Source organism: Chlorocebus sabaeus, chromosome 16 (genome assembly GCF_047675955.1).
Source record: "Chlorocebus sabaeus isolate Y175 chromosome 16, mChlSab1.0.hap1, whole genome shotgun sequence".
Taxonomy (NCBI): domain Eukaryota; kingdom Metazoa; phylum Chordata; class Mammalia; order Primates; family Cercopithecidae; genus Chlorocebus; species Chlorocebus sabaeus.
The window spans coordinates 42988610-43010121 of NC_132919.1; the positions used below are offsets into that span (position 1 = coordinate 42988610).

The 21512-nt window shown below is 42.6% G+C and overlaps 1 protein-coding gene across 2 annotated transcripts in view; it reads left to right on the forward strand.

Moving 5' to 3' along the window:
• The first annotated feature begins 912 nt into the window (after positions 1-912).
• MMD (monocyte to macrophage differentiation associated) overlaps positions 913-21512 on the forward strand; it is a 29193-nt gene continuing 8593 nt past the window's right edge. The window contains exons 1-7 of one of the 2 annotated variants that reach the window (XM_073004922.1): positions 913-1209; positions 1855-2048; positions 8649-8730; positions 11454-11614; positions 15049-15123; positions 18897-18998; positions 21196-21265. In XM_073004922.1, the coding sequence (XP_072861023.1) occupies positions 1111-1209; positions 1855-2048; positions 8649-8730; positions 11454-11614; positions 15049-15123; positions 18897-18998; positions 21196-21265 (783 nt within the window). In that variant the 5' untranslated portion in view covers positions 913-1110. The remainder of the gene's footprint in view (positions 1210-1854; positions 2049-8648; positions 8731-11453; positions 11615-15048; positions 15124-18896; positions 18999-21195; positions 21266-21512) is intronic. The other variant, XM_008011410.3, reaches the window with a different exon arrangement.

A 21512-nucleotide genomic window follows, 5' to 3' on the forward strand; every position in this document is an offset into this window, starting at 1 on the left:
CTCCCAAGTTCAAGCGATTCTCCCATCTCAGCCCCCCGAGTAGCTAGGATTACAGGCGCCCGCCACCATGCCCGGCTAATTTTTGTATTTTTAGTAGAGATGGGGTTTCACTATGTTGGCCAGGCTGGTTTCGAACTCCTGACCTCAGGTGATCCGCCCACCTTGACTTCCCAAGGTGCTGGGATTACAGGCGTGAGCCACCGCACCTGGCCCATTCATTTATTTTTATTTGAACCTCTCTTCCAGGAGGCCCTCTGAGTTTAGAAGGTTTAGCGACAGGACCCTGATTCAGGTCTACTCGTTTATTTGAAAGCTGCTTGGATAAAAATAAAATAAAATAAAAAGTAAACTGGAGGATAACATAAAGGGATCCTTGCGGAGGATTCCTCCGTTCGTGGATCTCACTGAATCTCGGAGTTAGAAGACGGCTCAGAGACCTCAACTCCCTCATGGGTCAGACAAGGACAGGTTTTTCATTCGGCCCTGGATCCTCTCACAATAGCCTCGCGGGAGCTGGCCCTCAAAATGATGAAGGAATAAATGAATGGAGGGATGGAGAAATGAATCATGAAGAAAAAATGAATGAGGTAGGCCTGCTTGTTTGCTGCTATTTTCTTCACAATGCTTTTAAAATTTCCTGGTCCATCTCCTCCTTCACCACTTCTCTCCCTCCCTCGGTCTCTTCTCCAACTTGTCTCTTACAGAAGGGTGCCGCGTTCCCGCGCTCCTCCCCTTCCCCTCGCCCCGCCCCTCCCCCGCGAGGCCCCGCCCCGCCGCCCGAGCCCAGCGGGAATGAATGGCAGGGTAGCCGCCGCGCCGCTCGGGGTGCCGATTGGCTGACAGGCGCGCTGACGCGCCGGCGACCGCGGGTGCACGCAGGCGAACAGAGCCGGCGGGGGCGGAGCCGTGCTCCGGGGCGGGGCGCAGGAGCCGGGGAGGCGGGAGGCGGGAGGCGGGAGGCGTCGGGGCCGTTGAAGCGGCCTGCCTCCCGCCCCCAGCCGCCCGGTCTGGCCCCAGCCCTGTCCCGACCCCCGGCCTGGCCCACTCCGACCCTACCCGGCCGAAGGGTTCCGCTGGACACGCAGGCGGCCTCCGGAGCAGCCCAAGCCCATGAGGGCCGCGCGCCCGGCCGCCGGTGCTGACGAGACGGAGCTCCTGGCCCCCGAGGAGGAGCAGAGGATCAATGCGGTTCAAGAATCGATTCCAGCGGTGAGAGGGATGGCGTCCCGGTCCCGCTGCCCGTGTCAGGAGCGGGTCCCCAAGTCCCGCCGTTAAGCGCATGGCTCCCCGCTCCTCACCTGGATCCATCCTGGGTGGATCCCGCACCTTGGCCCGGGATCAGCTCCCGGGGGATTCCCCAGCCTGCTGTCCCTGGGCGATCCCCTTCCTCCGAGGATGGGAGCTCCTGCCTGACCCGGGGTCTCCCCTCGCGATCTGCGGACCTCGGATGGATTCCCGGACCTTGGACCCCAAGCCTGTCCTCCTTGCCGGGGATCCCTTTGCTCCTGGGGCTCACCCTCCCGATCCCCATACAGGGTGGGCTCTGGCTCTCTCTGGAAACCCGAACCCCAGCCCCGGGCGCCGCCCCCGAGTCCTCCGACTTGGCTTTGGCCTCCATCCCTTTACCTCCAAGGTGGGGGGGTCTCCCGGGGCGCGCGGAACCGGGTGGCGCCCTGCGGAGAGATTTGTCGTAAAGCGGGGTGCTAGGCATTTTGGGTGCTTTGTCTATGAACGGCCCTAGGAACAGGGAAACTGAGGCACGCTCCGCCAGCTTAGCCCTGCCTGGCCGTGTAGGGGCCCTGCTGGTTCTCCAGCTGAGCGTCCCAGGGCGGTGCTATTTTGGGCTCTGCGAAGGGGCATGTTAGCTTTCGGATGGCGAGACCTGCTGTGGAGGCGCCGGTGTTCGGAAACGAGGAGGAGGAACCGTGGAGGCGCCACCGGAAGGCTGGCCGGCTGCTCATTCACTGTAGAGCTGGTGGAAATGCCGTGCTGGGGGGCGCCATGGCCTTACTCCCTTCTGGGGCTCCACCGTCTAACAATGGATGGAGGTTAGCCCAAGGCTCTGAGAGGAACTCCGGGCTTTTCTTTTCTGTTTAAGTGGGTGAAAGTTCACCTCTCCAGGGCTTGTGGTAACTCCGCATCCCTTTGTGTAAATTCCCGGACCTTCACCACCAGCAGGTTTGCTGGGGGTGCAGGGACAGGGGAAATTGTAAGAAATGCATGAAATCTCCCCAGAAGGTTGTTGAGTTTTTAGACACTACCTTTTATTTCCGAATTTTAAAGTACACATTTTTTTTTCTTTCCAGTCTCCATACCCTCACTGCCCACTCACCCATCTCATTCCTCCCCTAGTCCCAAAGGGTAAAGGAGGCAACAAATGCACAGAAGAGTTGACATGGTCTGGGCCACCAGGAAGGGGATCAGCTTGAAGACTTGGATTGACTTCTGAATATATTGCTTATCAGTCAGGGTGTTGAATGCCTGGCACTGTTCCCCCAGTGGGAACTCCATATCGGTGTGTCTAATGGCAAAATGGAACCGTAGTGTTCCGACTTTAGAACCTGATGTCAGAAATGAAGACCGGAGGGGCTTTTAGAGAGAATGTAACATGCACTCAGGCATGATCAGTGAAGCCCTGTGCATGTGGTTTGTTTGATTTGGTTTTACTTCTCTACACGTCTGTGCTCTTCCTGTTTTCAGAGAACAGTAGCAATATTCTGTGAAATTGCCTCTTCCTTATTTAAGAGTTTGTCTTTCTTACCTATTCCTTTGGATTCTCTAAAAAGAAAAAAAAAAAAGACCCTGTTCAATTATTTGTTGCACAAATGTTAAAACAGTGTTACAACAACAACAAAAAACAACTTCATTTAGAATGCTACCCTCTCAGCTTATCGAACTGACTTTTTAATTATTTTTGCTGGACACTGATCCATTCCTTATTAGCACAGTTGTAATGTGATTTTTGCGCTCTCTATTATTAACTTAAAAACTAAAAATACAGGCATTTTCTTTTGGTGTGGCATAGACTGTAATTTTCTTGGGGGCTTGTGTTTTGCTCAGTGGATATTTAACAGTTTCTTTCTTGATGACATCTAGACCCACCCTGATTTTCTTTGAAGATTTGTGTGATCTCATAATTTCCTGGTTCTCTATCATAGGCTAGGTTGGAAACATATTTCTAAGCATCAATTTTAACTTGGAAATAAAGCCTGTAAACAAAAAGTAATGTAATAAGAATGTCCTGATTTTTGTGGTTCACACATTAAAATGCTGAGGGTACTATTCTGCACCTTTTAATGCTGTGTTCATGATATATCTTTCTGAGCATTCCCAGGTAGGTAAATTACAAAGGAACTGGAGGACGGTACAAACACACTGTCTTTGAGGGGAGATGTGCTTCCTCCCTGATAGATTTATTGGGACTGAATAGAGGAGCACAAGGAGGGGTTTACGCAATGATGGCTTCTTAACAAACTTAGGATGTGAAAAATTCCACTGGAACACAGAGGCATATTTTATCTTCCTTGTTTTATCTGTTTCACACTTGAGTATCCCCAAGATACCTACACACACATAGACAAACACAAAGTCGTCCTCTCCCCTTCACAGCATCTCTGATTGATGGCAATAACTACTAACATTTGTTGAGTGCCATTTATCTATGCCAGGCACTGGCTGGGCACTTGTATATTACTCATCCTCAACTGTAACTCTGGAAGACATAAATTTTATACCCATTTGATAGAAGAGTAAATAGGTTTAGAGAATGAAAGGAAACTTGCCCATAGTCGCACAGCTAGGAAGGGGTAGATCCAAGAGTTCAACTTCATGTCTGTCTCTCCACCACTCATGCTGCTAGCTCACCTCTTTCTCTCTCTAACTCCCTGCCCACACCACATCTGTGTGTATTGCATATAGGTATAAGATCCACAGAACTTCTACTGTATCTTCTTGTTGGTGTGTACTCATTTCAAGTCTTGCAACCAGAAATCCAAGGGAAAAAAAGCCCTTTTCCTCAGCCCCAACCTCATGATCATGTAGCTAGCTTCAAAAGTGGATATGTGGGAAAGCATTTTAATCTAAAGTATTAGAATCTTACAGGGCTACCTATTGTCTTTTTCCCCAAGTTCTTAAAGCACTAAATCATAGGCATGGGGTAGTCTCCTTATATACGCCATCTTCCTTTATTTAATAATGAAGTCAAGATTGGCACTATTGACAATGGATGCTTTTCCTGAACAAATAGGCTCAGTCATAAAGGGGAGCTAATAGTAAGAAGGGTGCACTCATACATTGCAACATAAGAGATGTTGAAGGGGCCCTTGGAACATCCATTGTCTTGGCTTTTAAGTGTTTTTTTGTGAGATTCGGGGTTCTCTTGGTTCCGAGGCTGCGTGTTTCTCTTACTTACAGAACCTGCCGGGTCCACAGTAAAACTAATTGACTATGGGATATCTTTGTTAAGACGAAATAGTTCAGCAGTAGCTGGAATGTCTTTCTATTCTTTCAACAATCATTAAGCTCTAGCAATAAGCTGGGCATTGTACTTGAGTTTGGTAATGGAAAGGTGAACAAGATAGCCTGTGGAATTCACACTACAGTGGGAAAAGATGAAATAAAAAATAAGCTAAAACAAATCAAAGTCTTACCAATTGTGACACAGGGCTCTGGTTGGATATGGAGGGTTGAAATGATACTTCAGTTAGGATAGTCTGGAAAACCTCTCTGAGGAGGTGACATCTGAGCTGAGCTGAAAGGATGAGAAGAGAGCTGAGCATTCTGGAGAAGATCCTAGACAGAAGTAAACAGCAAGTACACATGCCCAGAGGCAGACACAACCTTGATGTGTTTAAGGAGCAGAAAAGAGGTGGTATAGCCAGAGGGTGGAGAGAGAGAAGGATGCCACCCTGAGACTGGAGGGGGAGTGAGGCCCAGACCACTCAGGGCTTTTGGGCCTATGAACACTGTTTCAGTGCTATTGTAAGCACTTTGGGAAGCCAGAGGCAGACTTTAAGCTGGGATTGGGGTGTGTGATGTGATCTGGGTTTTTTGTTGTTGTTTGTTTTTGAGACAGGGTCTTGTTCTGTCACCCAGACTGGAGTGCAGTGGTGCCATCAGAACTCACTGTTGCAGCCTTGACCTCCGAGGCTCAAGCAGTCCTTCCACCTCAGTCCCAAGTAGCTGGGGCTATAGGCGTACACCACCACACCGGGCTAATTTTTACATTTTTTTTGTGTAGAGATGGGATCTCACTATATTGCCCAGGCTGGTCTCAAACTCTTGGGCTCAAGCGACCTCCTGCCTCAGCTCCCCCAAAGTGCTGGGATTACAGGTGTGAGCCACCATGCCCAGCCCCTGATCTGTTTCTAATGGAAAACTGTAGCTGCTATATAAAGAAGAGAGTCTATAGGGGGTCAAGCAGGAAGACTAGTTAAGAGACTTTGTATTTGCACAGACCTGAGATGTTAGGTCTTTATTTAAGGTAGGAGCTGTGGAGCTGGGATTGCAGGTGCACGCCACCATGCCAGGCTAATTTTTATATTTTTGTAGAGATGGAGTTTCTCCATGTTGGCCAGGCTGGTCTTGAACTCCCGACCTCAAGTGATGAGGTGGACTTATTTGAAATATGTTTTGAAGGTGGTGTTGATGGTACTTGCACTCAGAGAATGAGGAACACTTGTGGGATGTGATCTACTGAGATCAGCCTCTGAGATCTGCTGGTGGGCTGCAGATCTACTCAGTGGGCACAGTGCTTTGGGCTGAATTTAAAGTATGTTAGTGTGCTGAGGAGTGTTCCCAGGCCTCTGATCTGTTCTTTCCCTCCACGGTTTTGAAATTCTGTCATGGCATGGGAGAGGGGTACGGGAGAAGGAGGAGGTGATAAGAACATTGGGCAAGGGGGAAGGCAGGAGAGTTTTGAAAGAGAAAGTGAAGGGATGAGTGAAAAACCCTGGTTCACTAGTAGTTTTATTAAGTGCAATTCCCACTCCCAGGACTAAATCACCTTCCTTCAAACCCTCTAGAGCTTGCTGGTTACTCGGGCATTGAGTAACCATTAGGGCCACTCCGCCTTAAATAGAGATGTCTTCCATAAATGGATGCTGTTTTCCATAACCAGCACTTGAACCTTTCCCATTTCTTTTTTTGGGGAAGAGATGAAGGCCAGAGTGTGGGAGTTGATTTACATTTTACATCTGCTTTTCCATTTAGGTCTTAGGAGTGATTTCTTCAGGAGGCTGTGGAGGAGGCTTGATTGCACCCTGGCAGGTTAGAGAGAAATGGGAAAATTGTATTGTACTTTCCCAGCAGAACAATTATGCTGTCTATCCTGCTGAGCCTCAGATTTAGAGAACTGCTTCCAGGATAGTTACCCTTATCTTTCCCTATTGCCCGTGTCTTGCCCTGTGCATCAGGAGAGAGTGCCTTAAGTCACCATGGGTGGGATATTTTTCTGTATAACTTTCTATTTTATTTTTTAATGTGAATGATTCCAGGTGATCAGGGACTCAGCTGTCATAAACATGGCCATCCAGTTTATTTGTTTTTAGGAAAAAATGTGAAAGTCTATCCCTGTTGCTGGGTAATGGCTTGACTATTTTTAGATTGGGCTGCCAGAGATATAAATTGCTATTTTAGTCTGCAGCCTGGTGGTGGGTAGACAAATCCTACTTACTGCACCCTACACAGAGCACTTTCAATTTCATCTAACTTCAGCCATCTTGGGGCCTTGCTGTTTACCCTTGAAAATTCCTAATAGGGTATGCTACTTACAGCTCTGTTGTTATATCTCAGGGCAATGATGTAGTATATCCTCCAATAGTTGGGACACTTTTAAAGCATTCTTCCCAAGAGTGTAATTATTTTCTTTTTTGCTAATAAGAACTGTATAGCAACACTCTTGTCCCTTAGGAAATAGTAAAATTATTTAAAATACTATCAGGGGGAGAAAAGATGATGCTTGATAATAGTTAACTATATTTGAGAATAGCTTGGATAAATTTTGAAGCTAGTAGCTGTATATTTCTCTTAACAGTTGATTTTCAAACCATCTGGTAGATTATACTCAGTAAGTACATATTTTGTACACTAGTTAAATATCTTAACCCATCAGTGGGCCAAGTGAAATATCTTCACTGTCCCAAATTCATTCCCCAGTGGATTTTCCACCTGAACTATCTGTATTGTGTTAATAGTGGCTGCCACTTTATTTTTAAATTTATTTGATCTAAGGATAACAGGCTCTTCCTAACTCAGGGAGAGAGTATTGGCTGGTCTTTTATTTGTAAACTGGGCACTCTCTAAAATGGCTTGGTCATGCGTTTTAGCCAATTTTTGGCAACTTGGTTCTACCATTTGGTTCAGCCTTGTACCATTTTTTATTGTGTGTATGAATAAGGTAATGAGTAGTTACAACTCATTAGTGGCACAAAATACCAACCACCTCCCCCTGCCATTCACACTTCTTTAAACTAGCTTGAGCAAAAGGATGATTTATTGTGCAAAACCTGTTGACGTCTTACAGACTCTTAAGCACAGGAATGCAGTGGACCTCTGCGACCTGAATGCTGTTGAAGTTTTTTTTTTTTCTTTTTTTTTTTTTTTTTTGCCTCCATCTGTTTCTGTGCATCTGTTTCTTTCTTTTATTCAGACAGCTGCTTTTTTCTCTTCTTCTGAGAAAAAAAAGGATGAGTTAGACTAATCCAGAGTCCCTCATGAAACCTGTTGTGGGTATGGGTTGGGTTTTTGGTGAGGAGGGCATCCTCACTCAGCATACTGAAATGGAAGAATGCTATCCTCTCTAGGTTCTGTGGTATTCATGTCTTTTGCTGTACTACTGATCATCACAAAGTTAGCCTAAAGGGAAGTGTGGAATATGGGCATATGTCTATATATGTAACAGATTTTGATATTTAGATACATACACACATTTGTGTGTATATATGAATTTTGTAGCCAAAAGAATCAGGTAGTAGTCATGTGTTTGGTCTTTGAAGCAGACTCTTGGAATTCAGGAATCATGAAGGTGAAGAACATACCTCCTGTTTTAAGTTGCCTGGAGGTAGCCAGGCATCATTTATTTAAGCTGTCTGGTGACAGGTAATACAATGTAGGGAAACTAGTGGGACAGGCCTGTTAATCATGGGATGTAGGGTTTAAAGATGCGCCTGTATAAAGTTTTGTAAATTTTAAGAGAGAAAATAGAAACTTTGTTTTTCAAATGTAGTGTATCCCTTTTCACTAAATGACAATAAAATTTAGAAAAATTTGTTTGTTTCTTTTTGGTTGTACCTTGTGTGTGTGTGTGTGTGTGTGTATGTGTGTGAATGGAGGAGGAGGGTTCCAGTTGAAGGGGTGGATATGGTTTCTGTTTGCTTTTGGTTGTAGAAGTTTGCTTTTGGTTATAGAAGGTTTTTCTTTTGAATAAACTGAAAGACTGCTTAATCTAGTAAACTAGGGTATTTGCTTAAGGATCATTGCTGTTGGCTCGTTTGACTCCTCTTTAGTGGCTTTGGCTTTATTACTGTAACTAGGTATTTCCACCAGTCACTTCCTCACTTAGAATAGACCACATGCCCACTGGTAGGTTTACTCATTGTTCTTCACACACTTTGAGTTTTTCTTACATCACGTTCTTTTTGTTTTTACAGGTTCATGAACCATCGAGCTCCAGCCAATGGCCGCTACAAGCCAACTTGCTATGAACATGCTGCTAACTGTTACACACACGCAGTGAGTACAAGTTTTCCGCCATTGCCACCCTTTCCACAGGGCTTTGGGGGGAGGAAGGGGTAGTTACTCTAGTAACCTCAGCGCAATTAGTTGGATTTACCCATCTCTGTGACCTTATCTACCAGGAAATCAGTGCTGGGTCACGTCACCAGAAGCTATGTAAGCATGTAGAACGCGTTGTGTGTTCTAACCTACAGTCAGCTCTGTCCTGGATTTGCTTTCTCCAACAAGATCTTTAAGGGAATAGTAATAGTATATACCCTAGTTATAGAAAAACCAAAGACACCTATTTATGAAGACTCTCACCCCTAGAATGAAATGAATCGCCTTTTCAAGACAATCAGCTGTGTTCATTTGGCAAGGAGAGTTCACAATTTGTTGAAAAAGATGCATTTTTAAATTAAGTGATCCTCTGAAATGGGAAGGGGAGCCATGGCCTCCCACCCCTACAGTGGCCACTGCTCCCCAGAGGAGATGTTATTCCATATTGGTGAAGAAAAAGCTGATGTGATCCGTAAATTTTTTTGTTAATTTTTTTCTGCATTATAAAAGCAAAACATGCTCATTATTAGAAACTTTAAAAAATACTGAAAAACGTATACGAAAATCAAAACTAACCAGGAATAAACTGTTAACACTTTAGTGCATTTCTGTGTGTGTGTGTGTGTGTGTGTGTGTCTGTCTGTGTTGGGGGTGTTTGTGAATATGTATGTATTTTCAGTTTTCCTGTTAATGTGACATTAATGGCATTTTCTTATATCATTATAAATTTTTTACTTTATCTGTGGTTTCATTATTCCCTTGCATTTAGTGACTTTGAGGGAAAAATAGTGGCTGGGATACAGTCTGAAAACAAGAAATAGAGAAAAGACCAGTTTACTTCTTTAACAATGAATGTTTAGAACAGGCTAGTTTAACTATGATAGACACTGTTGGTACAATACAATTATTCAGATACTGAGACACACAGCTTACCTTTAGGAATAATATTTACTCAGGATGAACCTGAATAAACTAACTTGTCTCTTCTGAGTGTGTCACAGGTTAAGGAACACTTGTGTAAACTGTAGTTAAGGGAAACCTGACAAAACCTCCATATTAAGTTTTTAGAACAGAAAATATAATCTTATTAAACCATATCTTGAATTTTTGGATTTCAGGGACCAATAATATTTCTAACACAAACAAAACACCCCTTTTGTCATCATTTCACTGGAGAGAACATACTTAAACATGAAAAGTAGAAAGGACATGATCTCAAGATCTCAAGATAAAGGGCATTCCTTTCAATGAAATACATTTTGTTTTATGAAAAACTTTATTGTACTTAAATATACTTAAATCCTCTGAAGTAGGGAGGGGAGCCATAGACTCCCACCCCTACAGTGGCCATTGCTTCCCAACAGAGATGCAATTGTATTTAATGTTCTAATTTTGCTTGGGCCAATGAAAATTTCAGCATCTGAAAAACTCATGCCAGTCTCATCTAGGGGATTTAACATTCTGTTGCAAGATGGCAAATGTAGGTTTGGGGAGAAAAAAGATAAGCAAATTGCTAACGATTGTATTGTCAAGTATACTTATTCTAATATCTAATAAAGTCATTTATTCTCCTGGGAGTTTCTGTCATTATAAGATGTTTACTAGTCATAATCATACACATATGACTAGACCTTAAAGTTTGTGACCATGTGGACTATGAAATATGGTGCAGAAAGCAAAATTCTCTCTAAAATTCTCAGGATTTTTTGAATAGGTAGGCCTTGGAAATGGATTGCTCTTGCTTATTTAAAAGGCTCTGTTAAAAATGAAGTGACCCCAAAACTCTCTCACTCTGCAGTAGTTCTCAAATTGGTGGAATGTACCGATCCAAAGTGAAAATCAGGGTGTATAACTTCAACAATTGACTTTTTGTATGTATGTGTTGCTATGTACTTTATAATACCTATTACTTGATTTGTTCAATTATCCTGACCTGAAATATTGAGATTTCAATTGCAACAGGACAGGTGTTTTAAAATGAGGACCTCCCTGAAAAATCTGCGTATATGCTTGGCTTTTATTTTTTTTTTGAAACGGGGTCTCACTCTGCCTCCCAGGCTGGAGTTCAATGGTACAATCACGGCTCACTATAGCCTCAGCCTTTCAGGCCCAAGCAGTCTTCCCACCTCAGCCTGCCAAATAGCTGGGACTACAGGTGTTTGCCACCATGCCTGGCTAATTTTTTAAATTTTTGTAGAGACTGAGTCTTGCTGTGTTACCCAAGCTGGTCTTGAACTCCAGGGCTCAAGCGATTCTCCTGCCTCAGCCTCCCAAAGTGCTGGGATTACAGTCATGAGCTACCACACCCAGCCTGCTTGCTATTTGAATCTTTTAAGTAATTACTATAAATCAGATTATAAAGTAGAATGAAACATGTCCTTATTTAATGAAATAGGATAAAGAACATTTGTTTTGCAACAGCTGAGTAATGTTGCATCCTTGATGGCTTAATTGTATCCCCATTGATTGGCACAATTCCTGGGCCCTGAATGGTATTACCTGCTTTCCAGTGTAGCAGCTAATTTCATCTGGCTCTCGTTATGATTATCCAGGAGAGACAAATACTTGCTTTAAGATTATTTTACTAAAATTGTTCCTGGTAAACCTCTGTACTTTTAGTAAAAGACTCAATTCCATAAAAGCCAGAATATTCCATTCACCATTCTTTATCTTTCCCTCAGTTCCTCATTGTTCCGGCCATCGTGGGCAGTGCCCTCCTCCATCGGCTGTCTGATGACTGCTGGGAAAAGATAACAGCATGGATTTATGGAATGGGACTCTGTGCCCTCTTCATCGTTTCTACAGTATTTCACATTGTATCGTGGAAAAAGAGCCACTTAAGGTACAGTGGATGGCATGCTGTTTCAACAGATTCAAATAGTTGACTCAACATGTTTGGTAGCCTCCCACACTGGCATGCTTTAGTCAAGTAGGGCAAAGAGTAGACATTTTTCTGCCTTGTAGACTAGAATACTATCCCATTATTCAGGACTTGTTCTTTGGACTGGATGAAGTTTGAGGACTCCTCCCCAGTATGCATCTAAAAAGGCAGGCCTTTGCTCGGTAACCCCAAACAAAACCTCACTGATTCCCCAGGACTTACCACTTAAAAACCTGAGAGCTATTTTCCAATACTATCAAGCACACTAAGGGTATGATGGGAGCAGCAGCTGTGGGGTAGTGACAAAGCACACTGAGCTTGGAGTCAGCAGGCAGGCTTTGAGGCCCAGCCCTACTCTTTAATGTTGGGTAAATCACTTGACCTTGTGGAGCCTCAGTATCTGTATCACTTAAATGAGAATAATAATACCTGAGTCACACAGTCAATGTGATAGGTGAATGAGATAAGGTACTTGAAAATAACTTGAAAATTACAAAAGACCCCACAAGTGTGTGAAGTATGGAGGTATACTTGTTTGAGTTTACCATTTTGCAAAGTTTAGCTTTCAGAATTAAGTCTTGTGTATATTATTCAAAGTTCACATATTTTGCTATTAATAGCCGTCAAGCACTTTCAAAACAATACTATAGCTCTTGGCCTGCCAACGAGAAGAACATAAAAGCTTTCCTCCTCTGAGTGAAGGATTGATTTTGGAGCACCACACCATTGAGGTGGGAATGGGTTGCTTGTGAAATGGATTCTGCACAACCCTAAAGGGCAAAACTTCTTTTCAAAACAGGAAGATTCAGAGCAGATTATGAGCAATTTAAAGAAATTCTCGAATATGCCTTTTGGTTTTAAAGAATGTCCAAGAAAACCTCAAACTATTCAAACAATCTGATAATTAAAAGATATGCTTCATTTACAAGCAGGATTTGAGATTTATGAGATGATTACTGGTTCCCTCACATGTAGAATCCTAGAGTTTTAGAGCTGGGAGGATCTTTATAAATCATCTAATTCAAATCATTTAATTTTTATTTGGGGGAACTGAGGCTCAGAGAAGTGACCTGACTTGTCTGAGTCAGTGAAACCAGCAGAATCCGATTATTCCAAGACCTCTGACTCCAAGTCCTGGTTTTTTTCACCATATCTTTTACAATATTGCATATAGCTTGCAGTCTGCTACCTTTTCCTGTAAGGTGACAGTTTCCTGGGCTTAAAATAAAACTACAGCATTGAATCACAAGGGCACTTTGGGACACTCACAAGAGAACCACACAAGTGCCTGTCCTGGCTCCTTAGGACACACTGCCGCAGCGCCCAGAGGCCAGGTTAGAAGCAGAGTACTTTATTATCTTCTTGGCACAATTTAGTGCTTGTGGTTGTCTCAGCAAGCTTGGCTTCGATATCTAGATTCTGGATCAATAAAAGGTTGTAGGTACCTACTTCAGTATTCTGGGTCTCCCTGCCAGAGGTGTAATAGAAACTAGATTCTCTTGAACTTTGAATAGCACTGCTAGAATCATATGCCATGTGTAGATTTTTGCTCTTCATTAAAACTTTTAAATATCAAAAAAGGCTTATTTAAGTAAAAGTGAGAAGGGAATTAGCATTTATTATGTGGTAGCTGCTCCTGTGTGCTAGGTACTATGCTAGATACGTGGCCTACATTATCTCATTTAATGTTCACACATACTCCATGAGAAAGATCTTATTTCCACTTTACCTATGAGGAAAGTGAGAATCAGAGAGATCGGTGGCAGATCTTGGATAAGACTCCAGATCCGTCTACCTACTCTAACAGCATATAACAATCTAGAAAACAGAATTAGAAAGGCCCAAAACCTTGCTAGGAATCACAGTCATCCAAGGAGTTATAAAAACTTATTCTTCCCCTTCCTCCAACTTCTATCTCACCTCCTAGCCCTTCAGAGTCTTCTGAACTAGAGGCCATCACAGTATTTTGTAAGTTCCCCAGGTGATGATGTGCAGTCAAGTTTGAAAAGCATTGATGTAGTGTTCGCTTCTTTAGACCTATGGCGTAAAGTGTCATCTATGGGTATGCTATAGCTTCTGATGACTAGTAGACTGAAACCCATTCTTTCTCACAAATGTATTTTTCATTCCATTAAAACTTTTTTTTTATTTTTAATTTTTGTGGATACATGGTAGGTATATATATTTATGGAATACATTTTTCTTTTTTTTTTTTTGAGACAGATTCTCACTCTGTTGCCCAGACTGGAGTGCAGTGGTGCAATCTCCGCTCACTGCCACCTCTGCTTCCCGGGTTCAAGTGATTCTTGTGCTTCAGCCACCTGAGTAGCTTGGACTACAGGCCTGTGCCACCACACCTGGGTAATTTTTGTATTTTTAGTAGAGACAGTGTTTCACGGTGTTGGTCAGGCTGGTCTCAAATTCCTGACCTCAAGTGATCCACCTGCCTCAGCCTCCCAAAGTGCTGTGATTATCGGTGTGAGCCACCACGCCCAGCCTTTATGGGGTATATTTTTTCACTTACACAAGTCCTTATTAGTTTGCTTTGGTCAAAGTTACATGTAGGGGGAGGCAAAGTCTAATACTGGTGTTCCCTCAAATTATAGTTATACCTGCTTGGACAGTGAAAATAGATTCAAGGTGATACTACAAATTTGTACTTTTAAATTACCTCAGTAAAGGGCAGATTCCGTCTAATCCATGTTATGAATAGACCTCAGTGGACCAAACTCTTTGTACGTAGACCCCGACTTTTCAGTTTTGGAAGGAGGAACTTGCTTAGAAATACAGGTGGCCATGCTTTTGTAGTAAATGCGCCTTTCTCTGTTTTTGTTACTGTTTTTCCTAAGTTAGTTTCTGAATTTCCTTTATTACTGTTTATTATCCACACCAGGATATTTGAAGTAAAAACAGTAAATACATTCTAAAAAGATACAAAGAATGTGATTTCAGCTCAGGGAGTGTTTACTGAACATCAGGACTTTGCCCTGCACTGATAGGAGCTGGGGTGAGGGGGGGAGGTGGTCTGCCCTCCAGGAACTTCATTTTTCTGTTAGATGGGATCCAAAAGAAATGGAAAACATCAGAAAAGACAGATTCTGTTTGTTTGCTTTAACCACTTCAGACTTCCTGACTATCATGGGGCTCTGTCCCTATGTCTCATATATGCTGAGAGTATCTATTGTATGTGCAACCTAAAAAATAATACAAAGCTTTTACTCATGACTTCTTAACATTAGCAACAACAGAAATGTGTGTGACCTTGGCAGAACAAGTGTAAAGGCCATAAGAACAAGAACAAGAATGGAAATTGCAACATAGTGGAGTGATAACCCGTACTTTCTATCTGAACACTTTCTGAAAAATTTACTTAACTTTTTTTTCCCCCTCACTAGGACAGTGGAGCATTGTTTTCACATGTGTGATAGAATGGTTATCTATTTCTTCATTGCTGCTTCTTATGCTCCATGGTAAGATACAGTCTTCCTATTTTTGAAGGTAGTGATTTGATGATTAGAATTCCTCACTCCTCCTTTCCTCTCTTCCTCTTGTCCCCACCCTCAGCCCTCATGTGTACACCACCTTCCCTCCTCCTGAACACATACATGCATGCATTTTTTTTCCCATTCGATGTACTTGGGTCAGATTGCATATTTGAAGGGGAGAATATTGCTGCTGTTTATAATATCTTGGTATTGGATTGTTCAAGAAGAAGTGCAAAGGTTTTGGTGGAGATAGGGTTTCACCATGTGTGCAGATAGCTTGCTCACTCTTGAAATCTATTACCCTTTGCTCTCCATATTGTTTCCCTGTACCTCTGCTGTTGTTCAGAACACTAGAAAATTGAATTGTTTAAGTGGAAATGCTGTAAATATGTATGAGGAAAGCAAGCTTATTTATTTATTTTATTATTTTTTTCGAGACAGAGTCTCGCTCTGTAGCCCAGGCTGCAGTGCAGTGGTGTAATCTCGGCTCACTACAACCTCCGCCTCCCGAGTTCAAGAGATTCTCCTGCCTCAGCCTCCTGAGTAACTGGGATTACAAGCACGTGCTGCCATGCCTGGCTAATTTTTGTATTTTTAGTAGAGATGGGGTTTCACCATGTTGACCAGGCTGGTCAGGAACTCCTGACCTCAAGTGATCCACCCACCTTGATCTCCCAAAGTGCTGGGATTATAGGCGTGAGCCACCATGCCCGGCCTATTTTTTTTTTATTTTCTGAAACAAGGTCTCACTCTGTCTCCTACGCTGGAATGCAGTGGCGCCATCTCAGCTTACTATAACCTCCACCTCCCAGGTTCAAGTCATTCTCCTACCTCATTCTCCCAGGTAGCTGGGACTACAGGCATGTGCCACCACACCCAGCTAATTTTTGATTTTTTTGGTGGAGATAGGGTTTCACCATGTTATCGATACCAGGTTGCTATCAAACTCCGACCTCAAGTGATATGCCTGCCTCTGCCTCCCAAAGTGTTGGGATTACAGGCATGAGCCACCGTGCTTAGCCATTTTTGTTTGTTTGTTTGTTTTGAGACAGAGTCTCACTATGTTGCCCAGGCTGGAGTGCAGTGGCAGTGGCCCATGGTCTCAGCTCACTGCAACCTCTGCCTCCTAGGTTCAAGTGATTCTCCTGCCTCAGCCTCTCGAGTAGCTGGGATTATAGGTGCCTGCCACCACATCCGGCTTCTTTGTTTGTTTTTTGAGACAGAGTCTCACTCTGTCACCAAGGCTGGAGTGCAGAGGCATGATCTCAGCTCACTGCAACCTCTGCCTCCCAGGTTCAAGTGATTCTCCTGTGTCAGCCTTTGAGTAGCTGGGGCTACAGGCATGTGCCACCATGCCTGGCTAATTTTTGTATTTTTAGTAGAGATGAGGTTTCACCACATTGCCCAGGCTGGTCTCAAACTCCTGACCTCCAGTGATCTGCCCGCGTCAGCCTCCCAAAGTGCTGGGATTACAGGTGTGAGCCACCGCACCCAGCCTGTTTTTGAAATTTAAGCCATTTGTCTTCAATTCACCTCAAGTGCAGTAGCTACTATATAGCAAGTGTGTTTATCATTTCTTTTGCTGAGTAAGAGAACTGGCCACATGAGTTAACTATTTAAAATACCTAGTATTCTGTTCAGCGCCTTTGATCTTTCTGCCTTTTTGGTGCTGATCAAATATAATCTTTTGTTGCTTTGAAACTCTTAATTAAAGAAACATTAGCTTTCCTCTACAAGACATAATCCAGTTTTAAAAACTCAGAAGCTTATATTTTGCTATCATCTACTGCAGTCATTAGAAACAGGATGCCTCTAGATTCTGGCTAATGCAGCATCAATGATTCAAAAGAAACCTGATTATCTGAAGGAGTAAAAAGTAAGTGCTATCTTTGCCCAGCATCTGACTAAATTATAGGTTGGCTTCATGTTGGAAGAAGAACACTGAAAGGCCTTTATGAATGGATGTTAAATGCCCAGAACAATGCTTATTTCAGTAGGAACCTACAGGGTGTTCCAAACAGGTTCCTTACTTTAGTTATTTTAAATTCTTTAATTTAAAATAAGTAAATGAATGAAAAGAATTTAAATGTGAGCTGAGGAGTTAAATATGACAGTAGGCAATTTTTTTACCTGTAGTTTTAGATATGTAGGCTGTACTTTTTCCATTTGGAAATGTGACTTTTGTAGTTATAGATAATCAGGACAACATTTGTTTTTTTCTCATTTATTTTTTATTTTTATTTTTTTCTTGAGACGGAGTTTTGCTCTTGTTGCCCAGGCTGGACTGGAGTGCAATGATGTGATCTCAGCTCACCACAACCTCTGCCTCCTGGGTTCAAGAGATTCTCCTGCCTCAGCCTCCCAAGTAACTGGGATTAGAGGCACATGCCACCATGGGCACATACCTAGCTAATTTTTTTTGTATTTTTAGGAGAGACGGGGTTTCACCGTGTTGGTCAGGCTGGTCTCCAACCCCTGACCTCAGGTGATCTACCCATGTAAGCTTCCTGAAGTGCTGAGATTATAGGTGTGAGCCACCGCACCTGGCCTCATTTATTTTATTTATTTATTTTTTTGAGACAGAGCCTTGTTCTGTCATCCAGGCTGGAATATAGTGGCGCTTTCTCAGCTCACTGCAACCTCTACCTCCTGGGTTCAAGTGATTCTCCTGCCTCAGCCTCCCTAGCTGGAATTACAGGTGCCCACCACCATACCCAGCTAATTTTTGTGTTTTTAGTAGAGACTGGGTTCCACCATGTTGGCCAGGCTGGTCTTGAACTCCTGACCTGAAGTGATCTGCCAGCCTCGGCCTCCCAAAGTGCTGGGATTACAGGTGTGAGCCACTGTTCCCAAACTTCTCATGTATTCTTAATATGAAGTTAGTACAAATGAATTTGCAGCATTTTAAAATCAGACCTCACAACAGTCCATGGTTAAATTCCAACAAAATGTCTTCCATAATATATGTCAGGAGTAATTCTTCTCATGTTCTCTCTTGGCAGAGAGATTGATAATGGAGATACTTGGTTTGTGTATTAGGTATCCAGTGTGGGTATGTGATCCTGGTTCAGGATTTTGTTCCAGGTTCTCATTAAGCTTTGTAAGCAATCTACTCCCAAATACACAGTCAGAAATTAAAGGGCAAGCAGTCTTGACCTCATTCTGCCTAATAGGGTAAGTTAGGCATCACAAGAGTGCTGGGACTCCCTTCTACTTGTCTGCTTTTAGCTGGTTCTATTTTTAAACCATATCGAAACTAATTCTAAGTCTTTTTTTTTAAAGTCAGAATCTTGCTCTGTCGCCCAGGCTGGAGTGCAGTGGTGTGATCTCAGCTCATTGCAACCTCCGCCTCCCGGGCTCAAGCGTTCTCCTGTCTCAGCCTCCCGAGCAACTTGGATTACAGGCACATGCCACCATGCCTGGCTAATTTTTGTATTTTTAATAGAGATGGGGTTTCACCATGTTGGCCAGGCTGGTCTTGAACTCCTGACCTCAAGGGATCCGTCCGCCTCGGCCTCCGAAAGTGCTGGAATTACAGATGTGAGCTCCCGGCCTAATTCTGAGTCTTAAAGGTCAACTGACAAATTTGTCTTTGAGTTGCTTAATTTTACCTAAATTGCCCAAATGCCTCCTTGATGTGTTGAGTGCCTTTTCTTCCTGCTCTTATCCTAAGTCTTTCTCAGTTTTCAATGACACAGGTTCTATTAATTCCCTTCATTTATCACTTCTGTTCTTTGTTGTCATGTTTACATTTTTAGGTTAAATCTTCGTGAACTTGGACCCCTGGCATCTCACATGCGTTGGTTTATCTGGCTTATGGCAGCTGGAGGAACCATTTATGTATTTCTCTACCATGAAAAGTAAGAGAAAATAATTTACATTTGATAGTTTTAAAATCGACTGCCTAAATATTATCTGCATTGCAATATAATTTACTTTTATTCATACTTCAAAATAGTAGAAATACATAAATAGAATATGTTATTTTTAATAAATTTTCAAAACCATTTGGTATCCATTATTAGTGGAAAGATTGCTGTGGAAAAACAAGAGTGGTACAGGTGTGGTATAATGCAGTTGAGGGGACATGGTGACCAGCCCCTTTTTAGTCCGTCAGACTTCATTTCTGTAGCATGAGGCAAATTGGCCTTATTCTCTGTGATTCAGTCATCCTGTGAGAAAAACAGCCACTTGTCAAGGTGTTTCTGAAGATCGGAGAAAATAGGTATTAAATGCCCAGCACAATATTTACCTAAAGAAGGGCCTATAGGGTATTCCAAAAAGGGTATCTTGAGAAAAAGGATGTTGGGAAGGACATTGGAACTCTTAATATCCTAGCTCTAGGTTACTGCTTTTTAGCCAATTATTCATAGCTGACAGTCCTAATTATTGAGCAATATAAAAACAAAAGCTTATTGAAATTTAGCATCTTCGCTCTAGAGGAGACCTTCAAGGTCCCCTATTCCAGCTTCATGATTAAAAAATCAGAACATTTAGGATATGCATCAAATTAGTGACTCATCTGGAAATTAGGACCCAAACACCCCAGTTCTGATTCCATTGGTCTTTTTGTTACCCTGTATGTTTGAATTTGAGAAACACACAACCATGAAATCTTTGTCATTGGGTTTATTTACAGTTCATTAAATTCTTTATTGTGCTTGGCAGAATGGCTCTCAGAAATGAACATAATTTGTGTTTATCAGAAAGTACCAAATTGTTTTCCCCTTTCAGAAGAAGAAAATGGTAGTTTTCATACTTTTTGGGTCTGAAATTCACTTAAATACCTTTTTACCATAATTAGCATTGCTGAGTACTGTTATATATTATAGTATATATAAGTCCAAGGGAACAGTTTGCTTCTTGGACTCAAATCTCTTATTTATATCCTTGAATAAACTAGGAAGTCAAGAAAGGCAACTATCTTTTCTCCTTTTGCCGGCCTTCTGGTGTAAACAAAACCTATAAACCCATTCTTCCCCTATATGATTATTTCATGGTAGGCTTTGAGTATAAAACACGATGAATGAGGTATGAGTCACCCTTGGCCAATCAGTTTGGCAGACATTAGGGAGTACCTAAATTGTGTCAGGTACTATTCTAGGATTTACAGATCAAAACATAATTAAATCTTGGTTCCTGCCTTTGAGGAGCTTATAGTCTGGTTTGATTAGGCTGAAAGGTAATTTGAATTTCAGTGCAATGTATTTCTTAGAGTTTTTAGATCTTTTGTAGTCTAATGTGATGAACCTTAAAATTACAGTCTGTGCAGCTGCAAAATAAAGAGACAAACAGAATTACAGGTCCTTTCCTTAGGGTTTGCCATTCCTTTTTGCTGATAAACTAGGCTCCAGGCTGCATCTCCATTCATCTTCTGAATTTCACTTATAGCTATGGATTGGAATGATAATGAAAGCAGACACTCTAGGATCAGAAGAGGAAATCTTTTACAAGGTGGAGTGGGTTAAACGATAACTACTTTTGGCAGAAAACATTTTCTTTTTTTTTTTTTTTGAGATGGAGTCTTGCTCTGTCGCCCAGGCTGGATGGAATGCAGTGGCGTGATCTCGGCTCACTGCAAGCTCCGCCTCCCGGGTTCACGCCATTCTCCTGCCTCAGCCTCCTGAGTAGCTGGGACTACAGGTGCCCACCACGCCCGGCTAATTTTTTTTTGTATTTTTAGTAGAGACGGGGTTTCACGGTGTTAATGTTAACCAGGATGGTCTCCATCTCCTGACATCATGATCTGCCTGCCTTGGCCTCCCAAAGTGCTAGAATTACAGGTGTGAGCCACCGCGCCCGGCTGGCAGAAAACATTTTCTAGGTAGCATGTGGGATTTGATGCCTTTTCAACCCTGAAAGAAATGCTAGTTCCTTATTACTCAACTACTGTTTTTAGTTAGAGGCCCAGTGGTTGCCTACTGAGAAATAACATTGTATTTGAATAGTTAAGAGTTTACATTTCTTTCTCAAAAGTAGAAAGGAAAGGCTGGTATGTAAATTGTTAGGTGTTATAGAAATGCATAAGTTAAATTAACTGCACTTCTGTTCCTACAGGTATAAGGTGGTTGAACTCTTTTTCTATCTCACAATGGGATTCTCTCCAGCCTTGGTGGTGACGTCAATGGTAAGACATGGCTTCAGAATTTTAGTTATTTTCTTTTAAACTGCTGGAACTTAATATGATTATAGATATGATATGCAGCTTTTCTTTCTGAAGTTATGTCCATTAAATAGGGACTCGAAAGAAAAATAACTTATAAATAATGAAGTGTTTAGCTGGGCATGGTGGCATGTGCCTGTGGTCCCAGCTACATGGTAGGCTGAGGCAGGAGGATTGCTTGAGCCCAGGAGGTTGAGGCTGTGGTGAGCTT